Genomic DNA, 15,039 nt, shown 5'->3' with positions numbered 1-15,039 from the left:
GAGGACGATAGAAATGACCCCCCCAAAAAAATGATAGTGAGATTCAAGATAATTTTCCCTAATAAAAATAAACAATTATAAAGTGGTTCTAATTAGGGATTCAATTTATAATCACAAAAATAAGGGTCATCCCTATGTTAGAGCTTTAGGGTTTTTTTCATCAGCTATTTCTGGATGATCAGCTTTCCCCCTTTTCCAGATTAGTTAACCACTTTCTCTACATTTCCTTCCACGGGGTATAAATACACTGGATTCTAATCCATCCATCAAAACCAACTTTCCTCTAGCTGCACTGCTCTTTTCTTGCCTTACAGCCAAGCTTCCTGTAAGGATATTTGCACATTTTCTATTAAATAGATGTGCCATGATTTATGCCATTTGTCCCCTTTTAATGGACATTTACATTATGAATTTATTACTGTTAAAAATAAGTTTCAGTTAACATCCTTAAACCACTATCTTTGCACACAAGTGCAAATATTTCTATAGAGTTAAATTTTAAATCTGAAATTAGTGGGTCTGCAAGAATGCAAGTTAAGGGTTGAACTGTGCACCCCCCAGAATTCCTGTTGAAACCCTAACTCTCAGTACCTCCAAATATGACCCTATTTGGAGCTGGGATCTCTATTGAGGTGATCACGTTAAAATAGGGCCATTAGGGTGAGCTCTAATCCAGCGATTGGCATCCCAGCAAAAGCAAACCTGCACATAGGCACGCACGGCACAGATGGAAGATGACCTGAAGACACAAGGAGAACCGTGCAAACACGAGGATGGTCACCTACAAACCCAGAAGAGAAGCAGGACCAGATCCTTCAGAGCCCTCGGCAGGAACCGATTCTGCCAACACCTTGATTTTGGACTTCTAGCCTCCAGAACCGAGACAATAAATTCCTGTTGGTGAAGCCACCTACTTGGTAGCCGTGTCACAGCACCCCCCAAACACCGATGCAACGTGTGTGCAAAATACCCCCCCGAACACCGATGCAGCATGTGTGCAAAATACTCTCCCAAACGCCTGTGACAGGGCATACCTTAACCCACTGGGTAGCTGGACTCACCCGTACTGAACCATCCATCTTTGTGATTTTTGCCACTTTCAAAGACAAATAAGTGGTATTTTTCTTTAGTGCACACTTTAATTTTTCAAACCAGGCATAGACAATTTGGGGTTTTTATTTCCTTTTATTTGAAAAGATCAGAAATTATTCCAATGAATTGACACTCTCAAATAACCACTCAGATCCAGGTATATTATTTCAATAGTATGACATATAATTAAAGAAAAAGAAAATGATTGCAAATTATATTTAACTTTTACTGAAGCTTAACTACTCATTCACTTATTAACAATCTATTGTGAAATTTTCATTCTCTAGGATTATCATATGCAGCTGAAGTATATTCCTAAAAGGCAAAAGTGAAACAATTAGAAATGACAAACTTGAAAAATACAGTTAATTTCATTTTTACAATATGTGAAATAAGCCCCTTATCCAATAATCTAATTCACCATATATTAAGAATTATGCTTTTGAAGAAAGTTCATTATCAATCTTCTTGTTGAAAGCACACTATTAACAATGCTCTTAAAATGCTATCACAACTATAGGGGAATCTTAGTTACGTTAAAAAAATATGCCTTACAGAGTTGCAACATTGATTCAAAAAATCTTTCCTGAAAACAATAATCAATGAGGCATATTTTTCTCTAATCACTCTTTGGTTAAAATGCTTATCCTGTTTAAAGATTACTTTCCATCTTCTTCCTCGTCGCTCGTTTTTGGCTTGGTGTGAGTTAAGAGGTGACATTTCAGGTTACTCGACTGCGCAAAGCCCTTCCAACAGCCGTCGAAGGTACACAGGAAACTCTTCTCTCCAGTGTGGGTGCGCACGTGTGTGCGCAAATTGTAGGCCAGGGAAAAGCGTTTCCCGCACCCTTTAAAAGTGCACTGGAAAGGCCTCTCTCCGGTGTGCACCATAAAATGTCTCTTCAGTTTCGACTTCTCAGCAAACGCTTTCCCACATTCTGCACACACGTGGTTTCGGGGACCGTGGACCAGGAGGACATGCTTTCTCAGGGAATCTCTGTTCTTCAGCGGCTTCTTGCAATCACGATAAGGACAGACGATTTTTTCTGGAGCATTTTCTTCGTTTTCTCTTGGCTTATTTCTAGCAAATTCCACAAGCTGTTGAGGATTTCTGTTGGTTTCACACACGTTGTTAGTGTTGGGTGTTTCTTCAGGAGGAGGCTTCTTGCCTGTTGTGGGCTCAGCACATTCAACAGATGATTTCTCTCCACCAATCTGTTGAGAAAATTCTTGTTTTGCCCCTTGTGTTGTGCATGGCAAGGAACATTCAGGAGCTGAGCTTGTTGTAGGAACCTGCTGAGAAAGCGCTTGCTCTGATTCCCTTTTTTGGTGCTTGAAGGACTTAAGAATTACGTTGTCTTCCTTCATGCGTTGAGTAAACTCACCTCTTATAACACACTCTATGTAACAGTCAGAGGAGGGTTCTTTAGCAGCCTGAGAGCTGGTCTTGGGGTCCCCATCTTCATTCTGCGAGGCCTGCATGGCATTGGGAGGTGCCTGCTGGGCTGGATTCAGCTCCTCCCCACTGAGGGCTATTTCCCCTGGGCCTGCTGGTCCACCTGTATTTGCCTCTGTGTTCTGCTGATGCTCCATGTCGTCCTGCTGCTTCCTCCTGGAAGGTCTGCACCAGGTAGAACAACCACTTCCAGGTAGTAGTGATCTGGGTAAATCTTCAGCAAGCACCTGCTTTGAGACAGTAGCCCTGAGGCAAAATATATCCCAATGTTAGAGCCATTGCCAGATGCATCCATTGTTTTCTCCTTTCATGTGCCCTGGACTTAGACGGAATCTACAACCTTGACAAATCGAGACAACATTCTAACCAACTGAGCTACTGGGCCAGGCCTTTTACATGTTCTTTGACAAACTCCATGAGAGAGTAAGAGAATGAGCTCTGATACAGAGCATGGGTCATAGCCAGATTTTACCTGGGCACGCCCACATCAATCACTCAACATTTGCTGTTCATTGGGCACTCATTTTTGCTAGCTCTGCTCTAGGCTGCTCATGGGTTGAGCCATATCAGTAAGTAAACGCACAAACACACTCATGGAGTATACATTCTCATAGGCATACAAAATAAGTATCTATGTTGTCTGGTGTAAGGCAAAGAGCTATAGCATAAGCAAAGGAGCTGGTGGAAAAGCAGGAGCCTGCAATTTTTGAATAGGTGTTCAAGGAACTGGCAGTTGACAAAAAACTTGAAGGAGGTAAGGGAGCAAGATATGTCTATTTTCTTACCTAACACTGTTGCAAAACTCAAACTGAATGATACTTATCAAGTGTTCGGCACAGTTCATGGCACAGAGCAAATGCTGAACGTTTGCGTGAGCCAGTGTTATTTTATTAGCTTTGTATTTGTTCTCAAGTATGAGTGGGATCCTGCTATATGCCATGCACTCTCCTAGACCACGGGTGCACTCTTTCTGTGAAGAGTCAGATTTAAGCTCTGTGGGCCCTGGGATGTGTGGCACAACTATTCACCTCCATCACTGCGGTGCAGAAGCAGCCATAGGTAATAATAAACCAAGGATGAGGAGCGAGACTGCGCTCCACTGAATCAACTGGCGGAGTCTGCATTCGGCCCTGGGCTGTAGCTTACCTAGCTGTTCCAGAAGATGGGAATGGAGTGAAGAAGACATAAAGAGGGAAAGACATGTATTTCCCTCTTTATGTGTGCACGTCAAATTAAAGGCACAGAGCACTTTGAGACTGAATAGTTTTCTGTTACTTCCTTAAACGTGTAAAAGCAACATTATAAAACTTACCGCTTTTTGCTTAATGTTACAATCGATGCCTTACAAAATCTTTTAATTTTATTGTCCTCGCACCCTGCTGTAGGAACAAAAATTAAATGCTTTTAAAAAGGGGGGACTATATGGAAGTAATAAGATATGTTAAGTAGCTACATTTAAAATACCATCTCAAGGTCCAATGGAAAATTGTAGATATGTTCATTATCCATAAACAATGGATTTTGTGGGTTAACAAATAAAAATAAAATTAAACTACCCCCGGGGGCCCTGGTCAGGTGGCTCAGTTGGTGAGAGCTCTGCTCTCATCTGCTGAGGTTTCAGGGTTGACCTCAGGTCAGGGCACATATGGGAAGCAGCTAATGAACACATGAATAATTGGAACGACAAATCAATGTTTTTCTCTCTCTTTCTTAAATCAATAAATTAAGAAAAAAACACTACCTGAAAAGGTTATGCCATTTACTTTTTGGGGGAAAAAAAACGTAGAATAAAAACAAAGCATTTTTTTTCAAATGGTAAGGGGAGAGTTTAAAATCTTCGCAAACATTTCTACATGCTCATATATAATATGAAAAGTACATAGAAATGTTTTATAAATAAATTATATAATTATATGTAACATATAAATGTATTATGTATACAAATTGCTAAGGTAAACATTTTAAATTTCTTCTTAAACATAAAGGATATACAAATATTTAAGAAGAAATTTGAACTGCTTCTCTAGCAATTAAAAGACATGTGTTTTTTTCACCAAAAGCAAATGGCATTATTCTTTTGAAGTGGAATTTTTATTCTCTTCTAAAATTCTTCAATAATGGCTGACATATAATATTAGTCACAGGTGTAAAATGCAATGATTCGACATTTATATAACGTGCAAAGTGATCATCCCAATGAGTCTAATGCCCATCTGACAGTGAGATGGTATTTTTAAATGCAGCTATTTAAAAATATTTTCAAGCTGTTTATATTTAATGCATTATACATAATGGAGCAAAATCACTAGAAATTGGTCTAAGTTGATTAGGACAGAACACAAAATCCCCCTCCCCCAATTAGTCTACTTAAAATAACTCTAACTTGATTTTATTTCAGTGTTTCTCTCCACGTTATCACTTGTCATCTCCAGTTCTATTTCATTTTCAGTAATAATTAACTCTACTTCCTATAAAGTGCCATGTTCTTCCTTCTCAAGAAAAATGCTACCCATCCTTACTCCCCCTGCCTGTACCAGCACTCAATCCCTCTTTCTCACACACACACACACACACACACACACACACACACACACAGAGGCACCCCCACGCCAACTTCCCATTCATACTAAAGAGCTCTGCTTAAACATCACTTCCTCAGGCAAGCTTCCCTAGACTCTCAGGCTCAATTAGGTCCCCCAGCTAAATGTTCCCCTAGACCCTTATTTTACACTGATTAAAGTCCCCGGGTACTGATTAGTTTAGGACTGTTTACCTACCAGGCTGTCAATCTATGACAGCAAGGTCCTCTTCTGTCTCAATCAGTTAGTCCGTTTGTCTAAGGAAATGAATTGGTGGATATGCATCAGTCATCATACTGGTGATATCTGATATAGCAATCTTATAAAATTAATTTATTAGAAAGTTACTTTGGATTTTAGACACACAATGTAGATGTTTCCAAATGTTGGCTATCAATGATGCTAAGGTAGTATCTAGAAGGACATCACCTATGGGAATAGGGTTGAAGGAGAGGTTATTTTCTTCATGAATTTACCAAGGTTCACAGGTAGTCCTACCTTTCTCAGCTAGATTCTTGTTTATCGCATCAGGCCACAGTATGTGAACTTGTGAGAATGATGTATAAAATTGAAAAGGTAATTTATAATGGAAAAATTCCTGTTTATATGATAAGTACATTCTCTGATAGTGGAAATACCTACAAGGAAAATATACTAGGTAAATAGGGTACAAAGAATTAAAAAACCCTGGATATTTAGAGGGGAGGGGGATAGGAGGCTGAGTACAAAAGGTGGAGGGATTAGCAAAAACAAGACAAAACAAAACAAAACACCTCACAGACAGGCGAAGAAGTATGGTGACTACCTGAGGGAAAGGGTGGGGGGGGGGACAGTGGGAGGAGGTAGGAAAGGGGGGAAGGGGGGATAAATGGTGATGGAAGGAGACTCCCCTTGGGGTGAGCTGACCCTNGGTAAATATGGTACAAAGAATTAAAAAAACCCTGGATATTTAGAGGGGAGGGGGATAGGAGGCTGAGTACAAAAGGTGGAGGGATTAGCAAAAACAAAACAAAACGAAACACCTCACAGACAGGTGAAGTATGGTGACTACCTGAGGGAAAGGGGGGGGAGGGGACAGTGGGAGGAGGTAGGAAAGGGGGGAAGGGGGATAAATGGTGATGGAAGGAGACTCCCCTTGGGGTGATGCACACACAGTACAATACACAGATGATGTGTTATAGAACTTTACCTCTGAAACCGATGACTTTATTAACCAGTATGTCCCTAGAAAATTCAATTAAAAAACATCTAGTTGTTAATGGCAGGAGATTAACCTAATTTTATATTTCTCCAACTGCAGTAGATGTATTTACAAGGGTCCATCTACTCGGTCATTTAGAAATGTTTACTACCAAACATTGCTCTACGCATCTACCCTAGACCCATGGAAAAGGTACAAAGTCGCCGTTTTTTGTGGCTTTTATTCATGTGGGACATATATGTGAGACATATTTACATATATGTGAGACATGTTTACATACATGTAAACAAGAATCTGTAATGGGTCAATAACACAATTGTTTCAGATTGAGAAAAATGCTATGAAATGAAACCAGTCAGAACACGAGGGGCTCCTGGCTGGTGTGGCCCAGTGGATTGAGCCTACCTTCGCGAACACAAAGGTCGCGGTTCCATTCTCAGTCAGGACACAGGCCTGGATTGCAGGCCAGGCCCCCAGTAGGGGGTGTAAGGGAGGCAACCGATCATCATGTCTATTGCACAGCATATTTCTCTCCCTCCCTTTTTCCTTTCCCCTCTCTCTAAAAATAAATAAATAAAATATTTCAAAAATATGACACCTTCAGAAAGTCTCCAAAGGCCTCCACCGGAGAGAGTTTCAAGGCTGAGACCTGAAAAACAAGGGAAGTGTTAGCCATAGGAAGAAGTGGGAGAACGAGCCCCCCCAGGCCCACACCCAAAGGTATCTAGGGACCCTGGGGCTGGAGCACAAAGCAGCCGCTCCCCGGGGAAGGCGGAAGTGGTCTGGATCCCAGGGGCCAGGGGAGAGCCATTCCCTGGGCTTTCCAAACGGATTACAGGGCTCCTTTCAAACGAGTAAGAACAACAAAAACAAGCTCTGGTTTAGATTAGTTTGATTAGTTTGGGAAGAGATGGCCGGAGGGAAGCCTGAAAGCAAAAATCTCTTAGGCCACTCTTTCTCCCGGGAAGACGCCCAGCCTTCCTTCCGTCTCAGACTTGGATCTCCAAAGCTTTGAGGGTCCCCCCCATGAGACCTGCAACCAGGTTAGCCCCCCGAACCTGTCTCCGTGGCCCCCTCTTCTCTGCCTGTTCCGTGAGCCAATAGCGGCCCTGCCTAGGCTCCCTCGCGTGTTATAGAATTTTACCTCTGAAACCGATGACTTTATTAACCAGTATTTCCCTAGAAAATTCAATTAAAAAACATCTAGTTGTTAATGGCATAAGATTAACCTAATTTTATATTTCTCAAACTGTAATAGACGTATTTACAAGGGTGCATCTCCTCGGCCATTTTAGGCCATTTTCTACCTTTTTTTAGGCCATTTTCTACCTAATTTTCTACCTTTTCTACCATTTTCTACCTTTTCTACCTTTTTAGGCCATTTTCTACCTAATATTTCTAAGTGAAATATTCTCAAAATTAAAAAAAAATGCAAATAGACAATAAATAAATAAATAAAACCTCTTGGTCTATGTAGTAAACCAAGAAATGAGTCGGAGGCCAAAGGAGCAGAGGATATGGAGATAGACCCCTGCTCCCCGCCCCCCCCCACCCCGCACCAGCTGGCCGGGGGACTGAATCCGGGGAGAAGGGAGACGAATCGAGAGCGAGGGGTCCCAGGCTGCTTTGCCGAAGGAATCGAGGGGATGGTGGCCCCACTACAGAGATTATAGAATAGAATAGAGGTCCACCCTCTTTATAGCAAATCATGTGAACATTTTAATACTGAACAGACCTACCCGCATGTCGCATTCCATGCACTTATATGATTTTTAAAACAAAATAGAACATGCAACTTCAAAGAAATGAGGCATCTGCTCTCTTGAAAGAGTATGAATTTTCCTCCTTTATCTGTTTTAAAAGTTTGACCGCAGTAGCTCAAGACGGCCCAGGTGAATGCAGTCTACACACTAGAAGTTTGTCGGCCAAGGCCACTCCCCACCTGGGTCTCGGTCGATAAGCCCTTCTCATCCCTGGTTTTCAAAATCTTTTACCTGGGATCCGAGGTCCCGAACCCCTCCTAACCAGTGAACGCAATCACGCCTTCCCGCATAGCTGCACTAACATAGCAAAGCAGAGCTCCAGGAGGCAAGACTTACCCCTAGATACCACGAGCCATTCTATTTCCAATCCCACCTCCTTCTCGAAGGAAAACGACGAGGTCACTGCGATCGAAGGTCTCTCCCAACTGTATTTAAAATCAGCCCTGCTTAACATTCATCCAGATAGACCCACCCTCCTTTTGATGGACGTATTCTAATCAGGCTGCACCTACCTTTCAACTTGGCCAGGGTTAGGACTGAATTCCGAGGCACGTCCCTACCAATCTCAACAAGGCGAGGGACCCAGCCGCCCTGGGAGTCGTGGTGGGCGTGGCCGGGCTCCCGGCTGGGGTTGGGGTTGGGTGTCCAGGACCTTCCCGGCCTGGTCACCTTGCCCTGAGGGGGCCTGAGCGCGGAGGCAACGCCCCTGCCGTCACCGAGTCTCCGCCAGGAGGACAAATATGTTAGGATCGCAGCCGCCTAGCGTTAGCACGAACCGGGTGCTCAGTACATGTCTACTGAACAAAATGAACATAGGTGTCATCAAATTTGCGTCGTTACATAGACGTACGAAGTGAAAGTCAAGTGATGGAGGCAGTTTTTAAACTGCCTTGGAAGCAGAGGTTCTTGGAAGGCAGGCCGCCCCTTTCCCCAGGGTTTCTCTTACTCTCCCCCAACTCCCATCTCCCTCCGTACGCCGAGCCCAGACGGAGAAAAACTATTCAGGCTTTTTCTTTTTCGGATATTAACGTGACTGCTCACATCCCTAAAAGTAACACAACCAGCTTTGAAAGCAGCGGTCACTCAGTGCTCACCGTTGGTTATGGCCTAGTTAAGTTTAATAGTTCCCATAAGTACATAGACCATTAAAAAAAAAAGATCAATGTTTAAAAACCTCTTCAACGCTTGCCTACAGTTCACATACATAATCTGGGAGCAGTGTTCTCCACTTTTGTGTGTGTGTCTGTGTTAGAATAAATGCCAGTGGCGGGATTGGAAAGTAAAAGATAATTTCCAATGGAGGAAACATTTATTTTTTTAAATGTATTATTCCTCGATCTCCCCTGGAGGCATATTAAGTCTTCAGCCATTTGAAGTCTGAGTCAGATCAAGCTTCCTTAGCTCCTTGTCTTAGAACATACTATTTGCATGTGAGTTTCTGAAAGCACACATTGTGGGAAGTCACCTGTCCTGCTCACTATGGTGTGTTGCTGTGGTCTCTAGGAACTACTGCTCAGAGCGGGTTTGAACTATCCATGTGTGCGCGTGCATGTGTGTGTGTGTGTGCTAAAAATGTTAATGTTTTGTGTTTCATAAGCCAAAGAATCCTGGGTATAGCATCCTTTTCAAGGCTTTAAATGGCAGTGACATTAGTTGTTGAAAGTCCCTTTCCTTAATGCAGGTGTGACTGTCTTTCTGTCTCTCTCCAGTGACGCTGACAGTATGTATGTACATACACACATATACAGTCCTTATATGACTATATTCATGACTACTATGTAGTCATAGACATACATATAAACACATACAGTCATCATTTATATATGATATATATCATTTATGTATATGATTTATGTTATATGTGTGTCTAGTTTATATATATAGAGAGAAGGAGGAGACATAGTTGAAGCCCAAGGTCATTTCTTTCATTTAATGCTTTCGCAGCCCCCCCAGATCACACCCTGTTGTTATCACTCACTTACCCTTTGTGACAATGTGAGAATCATACAGAAGTTAATTTGTAATCCCTGTCCCCACTATTGATTCAGGTGGGTGACCGGGTTTGTGTTAGTGTGACTGTCCGGAAACTGGAGACAACATTTTTAGAAAATGTAAGTTTACATTTTACATTCCTCCTCTTACATCAATTCTTCTGCTCCCACTTAGTTCGAGTTTTCCTCCCCACGGTCCTGGAGAAGTAAACCAAAAGTTAGGGACTCATCTGTTCTCATGTAAACCCAAATCAAAGGAAATTGAATTTCTCCCAAACGATCCACAGAACCATTTAACCCGTGAAATAAAAGCAAGCCACTTTCTGAAATGGACACGAAGAGTGATTTTTTGGATTGCTGGGATTTTAGTCATAGTAATTCATTTACCAGTAACATCATAGTCCGTTTTTAAGAATTGTATTTTGACCATTTATTTCAGTGTTACCAGACAACATTTTTCTTTAAAAGCTTACAAAGCCAAAGCTAAACGTATACTTCAATTCACTCTATACAGACTGTCCGCCCCAGACAGGCCACTCTTCGGGGCCCTGTATCCAGGCCTCCTGGGGTTGGCAGGCTGAAAGTGCCTGGCTAGGAATAGGATAAATGCAGAGACTCACTGGTTCCCACAGCAAAATTTAAGGAGCACTCCAAAAATCAGGTTAATAATATTTAACCTACTTAACATTAGTGTTTTATTCCTTATTAAAAATTAAAATTAGAGCGAAAATGTATGACTGACAAAATGTCAAATATTTAAATACAGATAACTAAACAATCATACTCTGTAAATGTCAAGAGGCAGCTACTAGGACAGGGAAGGGTGTGTTGGGTGTTTTAAGAGCCCGTGATAGAAGACCTTGACCGAATCCAGAAGATCAGGGGCTGTTTCCCCAAAACTGCTGTCATCCGAGAAAGGAAATTCTACGTTTAATGTTCTCTCAATGTTGCCACTTTCATGATTTCAAATGACACTGAATGGCTTACACTTTCTCAGACAAAGGAGTCCTTGGCCATTTTTGTCACAGTGATTCTCATCAAGGGTAGTATCGCCCCCTAGAGGGCATGAAGTATTTTTGTAGAGATGTTTTTGATCTCCCAACATTCAGGCATTTACTTATGGAAACACATGTTATTTTATTATGAATTATTTTTTATTTTATTTCTTTATATTATAATGAGGGCATTATACTGACAAACATATGTGTAGGTAGGTTGAATGATTATTAGTTTATTTTTACAGTAGTAGCAAAAATGTTGGAAATATATGATATGAAAGGGGTCATTGGTCTGATAGGGTTGAGAAAAACTTCCCTAACCAATATATTTTCTCACAATGATTTATTTACTTATATAATAGTTCAGAGCAGTTTTAGGTCCACAGCAAAACTGAGTGAAGGGACAGGGATTTCCTGTATGCCCCCTGCCTCCCTCCACTCGTACACAGCCTTCCCCTTTTCCTCCCCACCAGAGTGGGGTATTTATTAAAATCAATAAGCCTACACTGAAGCATCATTATCACTCAAGGCCCAGAGTTTACATTAGAGTTCACTCTTGGTGTTGTACGTTCTGCGGTCTAGATACGTGTATAATGGCAGATAGCCACTGTTATAGTATCATATAATATACTTTCTTGCCTTAAAAATCCTCTGTACTCTACCTATTTATCCTTCTCATGATTATTTCACACTGTTCTCTTTTTCCTCACACCTCTAACATCTTTCCCTAGTCCTATTGGCTAAGTACCTTATCCCACTGAGAAATAAAAACAATTGGACAAGGGGACCTCTTTGTCCCCCACCACCCTGCATCTACACCCAGGCACTTGACATTTCTTCTTGGTAACATCGCTGAACTGTCTGAGGGCTTCCCCTTCATTCATCACTTGTCTCCATTTTTTCCTGGCTGTTCAAGGGCATTCTTCAAATAATTATCTCCTCTCTCCTCCATCTTCAGTTTTTCCCCTCTCAACTCTGGATCATTCCCATTGGCATTCAAGCACACTTGCTGTGATCATGAGAATTCTAAAAATAGTTCCCTTGCCCTGGCTGGTGTAGCTCAGTGGATTGAGCGCAGGCCTGTGAACCAGAAGATCACAGTTCGATTCCCAGTCAGGGCACATGCCTGGGTTGAAGGCCAGTTCCCGGCAGGAGCCAGTTCCCAGCAGGGGATGCATGAGAAGCAACCATACATTGATGTTTCTCTTCCTCTCTCATTCCCTTCCCCTCTAAAGAGAAATAAATAAAATATTAAAAAAATAGTTCCCTTGACCCCATATTTCTTCCAGTTGCTTTGCTCATCCACCCCATTTCATTGCTCCCTTTTATAGAAAAGATCCTCTTCTTTTGCTACTCAAGCTGTGATCCACCGATGACATCAGTATCATCTAACAGCTTGGTAGGAACACAAGCTCTCAGATTCCACTCTGGACCTGTTGAATCAGAAATTATATTTTAGCATGATCTCTGGGATTCATAATGGCATTCAAGTTTGAGAAGCTCCAATCTGTAGTGCTGATTTTCAGTTCTTCTCCTTATATTTTTCTCTTGAACCCATTTTAATAAATCATTCCTCTCTACTCTCCACTGGAACAGCCATTTTGAGGTCACTAAGTCCCTCCAAAATGTGAAATCCAAAGTCAGTTTTCACTATTCATCCTACTGGATCTACGCAGCGTTCGACGTGGTTGATACCTCCATGCGTCATGCTTCCTCGTCTTCAAGGCCATTGACATCATCGTACAGTGTGCTCAATGCTTGGGCCTTTTTTCTTCCCTTCCCTTTTCTCTAATGACCTCATCTCGTTCCATGGCCTTTAATAATCTTTAACAATATGGTGCTCCTATTCATATTTTAAGACTTAGGTCAAATACTAACTTTTCACTGGAAAATGTGTAGATTCTCCAGCAGAAATTGATCACCCTTTCATCAGCCTGATAATTCTCATCACTTTGTGTTTCCAATTTCTCACTTTTTCTACTTTACTTTGTAGTTTTTTATAAGCTTCCGGATGGCATGATCTATTTCGCATTTGTCTCTCTGTATATACATTTCACTTATTAAGAAAAGCACATTTTTTTATGTAACCTGTGATCAATAAGTATTTATCAAAGAAGCTTTTCCTCCCTTTCAGGAATGTATGCTGTGCTTAAATATTCTTTGTATAGCTTGTTCGTGGATTATGGAAGTCTGTACCTACATACATTCCACCCTTTATCTTTTAGTCATACCTCACACAAGCAGTCTTACATCAATTTTTCTTGCAAAAAGTTAAAAATGTAGGCAAGAGAAGACATCATTGGATTTGCACATCGGCCTTTTCAGACACACTCAGGAAACCCGTGTAATATTGTGCATACAACCGTTGTTTGGAGGAACACAGTCTACAGAAAAAAATCGTGGAAAGGACATTACTAAAATGTCCTTCTTTCAGCTCTCCCTGGTTGGCTCCCGCTCATTCATCATTTACATCTCAGCTCTAATGGGAACACGAAGAAAGTGCTTTCCCAAATCATCTGGTCCACAGTAGTACTTTCCAAACACTATCTTATTATGCTTTTTGAATTCTAACCATTTGCTTATCACTATCTGAGATTATTTGTATTTGTATATTTTATTGTCCGTCTCCTAATCCTATAGAGTGTGACCTTCATAACTACAGGAGCTTTGCTTCTCTGTGTTCTGTGTTCATCAGTGAGTACTACATGGAACAGTGCCCAGAACGTAGTAGGTACTCAGTAAATATTTGTGGAGTGAATGAATAAATACTGCCCAAGACATGGGAAAACTTCTCTGATCCTGCATAGAACTGACTTATAAATCTGGTATTAATATAGCTCGGTGATGAGGAGACCAGGAGAAATGAGAAGAATGTGAGCTACTTTGATAAGCTGCTGACAGCCTTTGAAAGGCCTCAACAGAATGCTTTCAAGTTTTGAAGTGGCAAAGTCTTTAGAAAATTCCTACTAAGCTGAGATGAAAATATTTTACTGAGGACTTTGAAGTAGGTATAAAACAAATATTCTCTGATGGACTGATCTGGCTATTTGGCAGAAATGATACTTAAGGAGGAAGTGTAATTTATTCTCCAGATCCCTTTTGAAACCCCCAAACCTTAGAAAGGGTTACAATAGAATGTTTTAAACCAGCGTGTGATCTCAGATCGGCAGCATTGACATCCCTTGGAAACTTCTCAGGAATGGAAATTTGTGGGTCTCATTCTAGGCCTACTGGAAGAGAATCTAAATTTTAACAAAATACCCAGGTTATCCATGTGCCCATTTAAGTTTGAAGACTGGTGCCATAGGACTCATATCTAAGAATGCTTAAGCTGGATCCAGTGAAGAAATAACTAACAGCTCTTTAAAAAAATAGTTAAAGAGGGGGGGGGGGGTATAGGCCAGAGATTGAAGCTGGGGGTGGGTGTATCTGAACAGTGAGTTTAAAGGTAGCAAGTTATCCAAACAAGGCATAAGTGGTATTCATTCTCATCTCATGGTCAAAATAAGTAACTGGGATGAACACACACGCGATTGAGTCTAATGGCTAATCTAAGACAGCACAGGTGTTTGGCGTTACATAGAGAATGGAGGAAAAATGAATTTACTTACTTTATAATGAAACCCTTTTTTCCCTATTGAGAGTTTAAACTCAGTGCTTAATGATGCTTCATGACTTTCCTCCAGGCTTTTCAAGGGAGAGGGTGAGTCAGAAGGTAAAACATTTGGTTCTATGCAATAGGTCAATGTTAACCACAAAGGGAATGGGAGGAAGGAAACAGCTTGGAGAAAGGGAGAAAAAAGTTTGCCTGCATTGAGGCTGTAGACATCAGGGTTGTTGAAGTAGTTAGATTCCTACATGTATTTATATGCAAGAAGGGATTTGCTTTTCCCCTGGTGAGAAAGAACATACATCACTGTACAGATGTTATTTGGAGAGAAGAAAAGAACTGAAATTGTG

At 41.3% G+C, this 15,039-nt stretch overlaps 1 protein-coding gene across 1 annotated transcript; it reads right to left on the bottom strand.

The window, feature by feature from the left end:
- Window positions 1-1,751: 1,751 nt before the first annotated feature.
- On the bottom strand, window positions 1,752-2,684 carry ZFP42 (ZFP42 zinc finger protein). The gene has a single exon (XM_037055086.1). It carries the CDS (start codon window positions 2,682-2,684, stop codon window positions 1,752-1,754), a length of 933 nt encoding a protein of 310 aa, XP_036910981.1.
- Window positions 2,685-15,039: the final 12,355 nt, after the last annotated feature.

This window comes from Sturnira hondurensis, unplaced genomic scaffold (assembly GCF_014824575.4).
Source record: "Sturnira hondurensis isolate 20B ecotype Veracruz unplaced genomic scaffold, ASM1482457v3 Scaffold0008640, whole genome shotgun sequence".
Lineage (NCBI taxonomy): Eukaryota > Metazoa > Chordata > Mammalia > Chiroptera > Phyllostomidae > Sturnira > Sturnira hondurensis.
The sequence above is the reverse complement of the archived record's forward strand: the minus strand, read 5'-3'. Positions and strand labels throughout refer to the sequence as shown.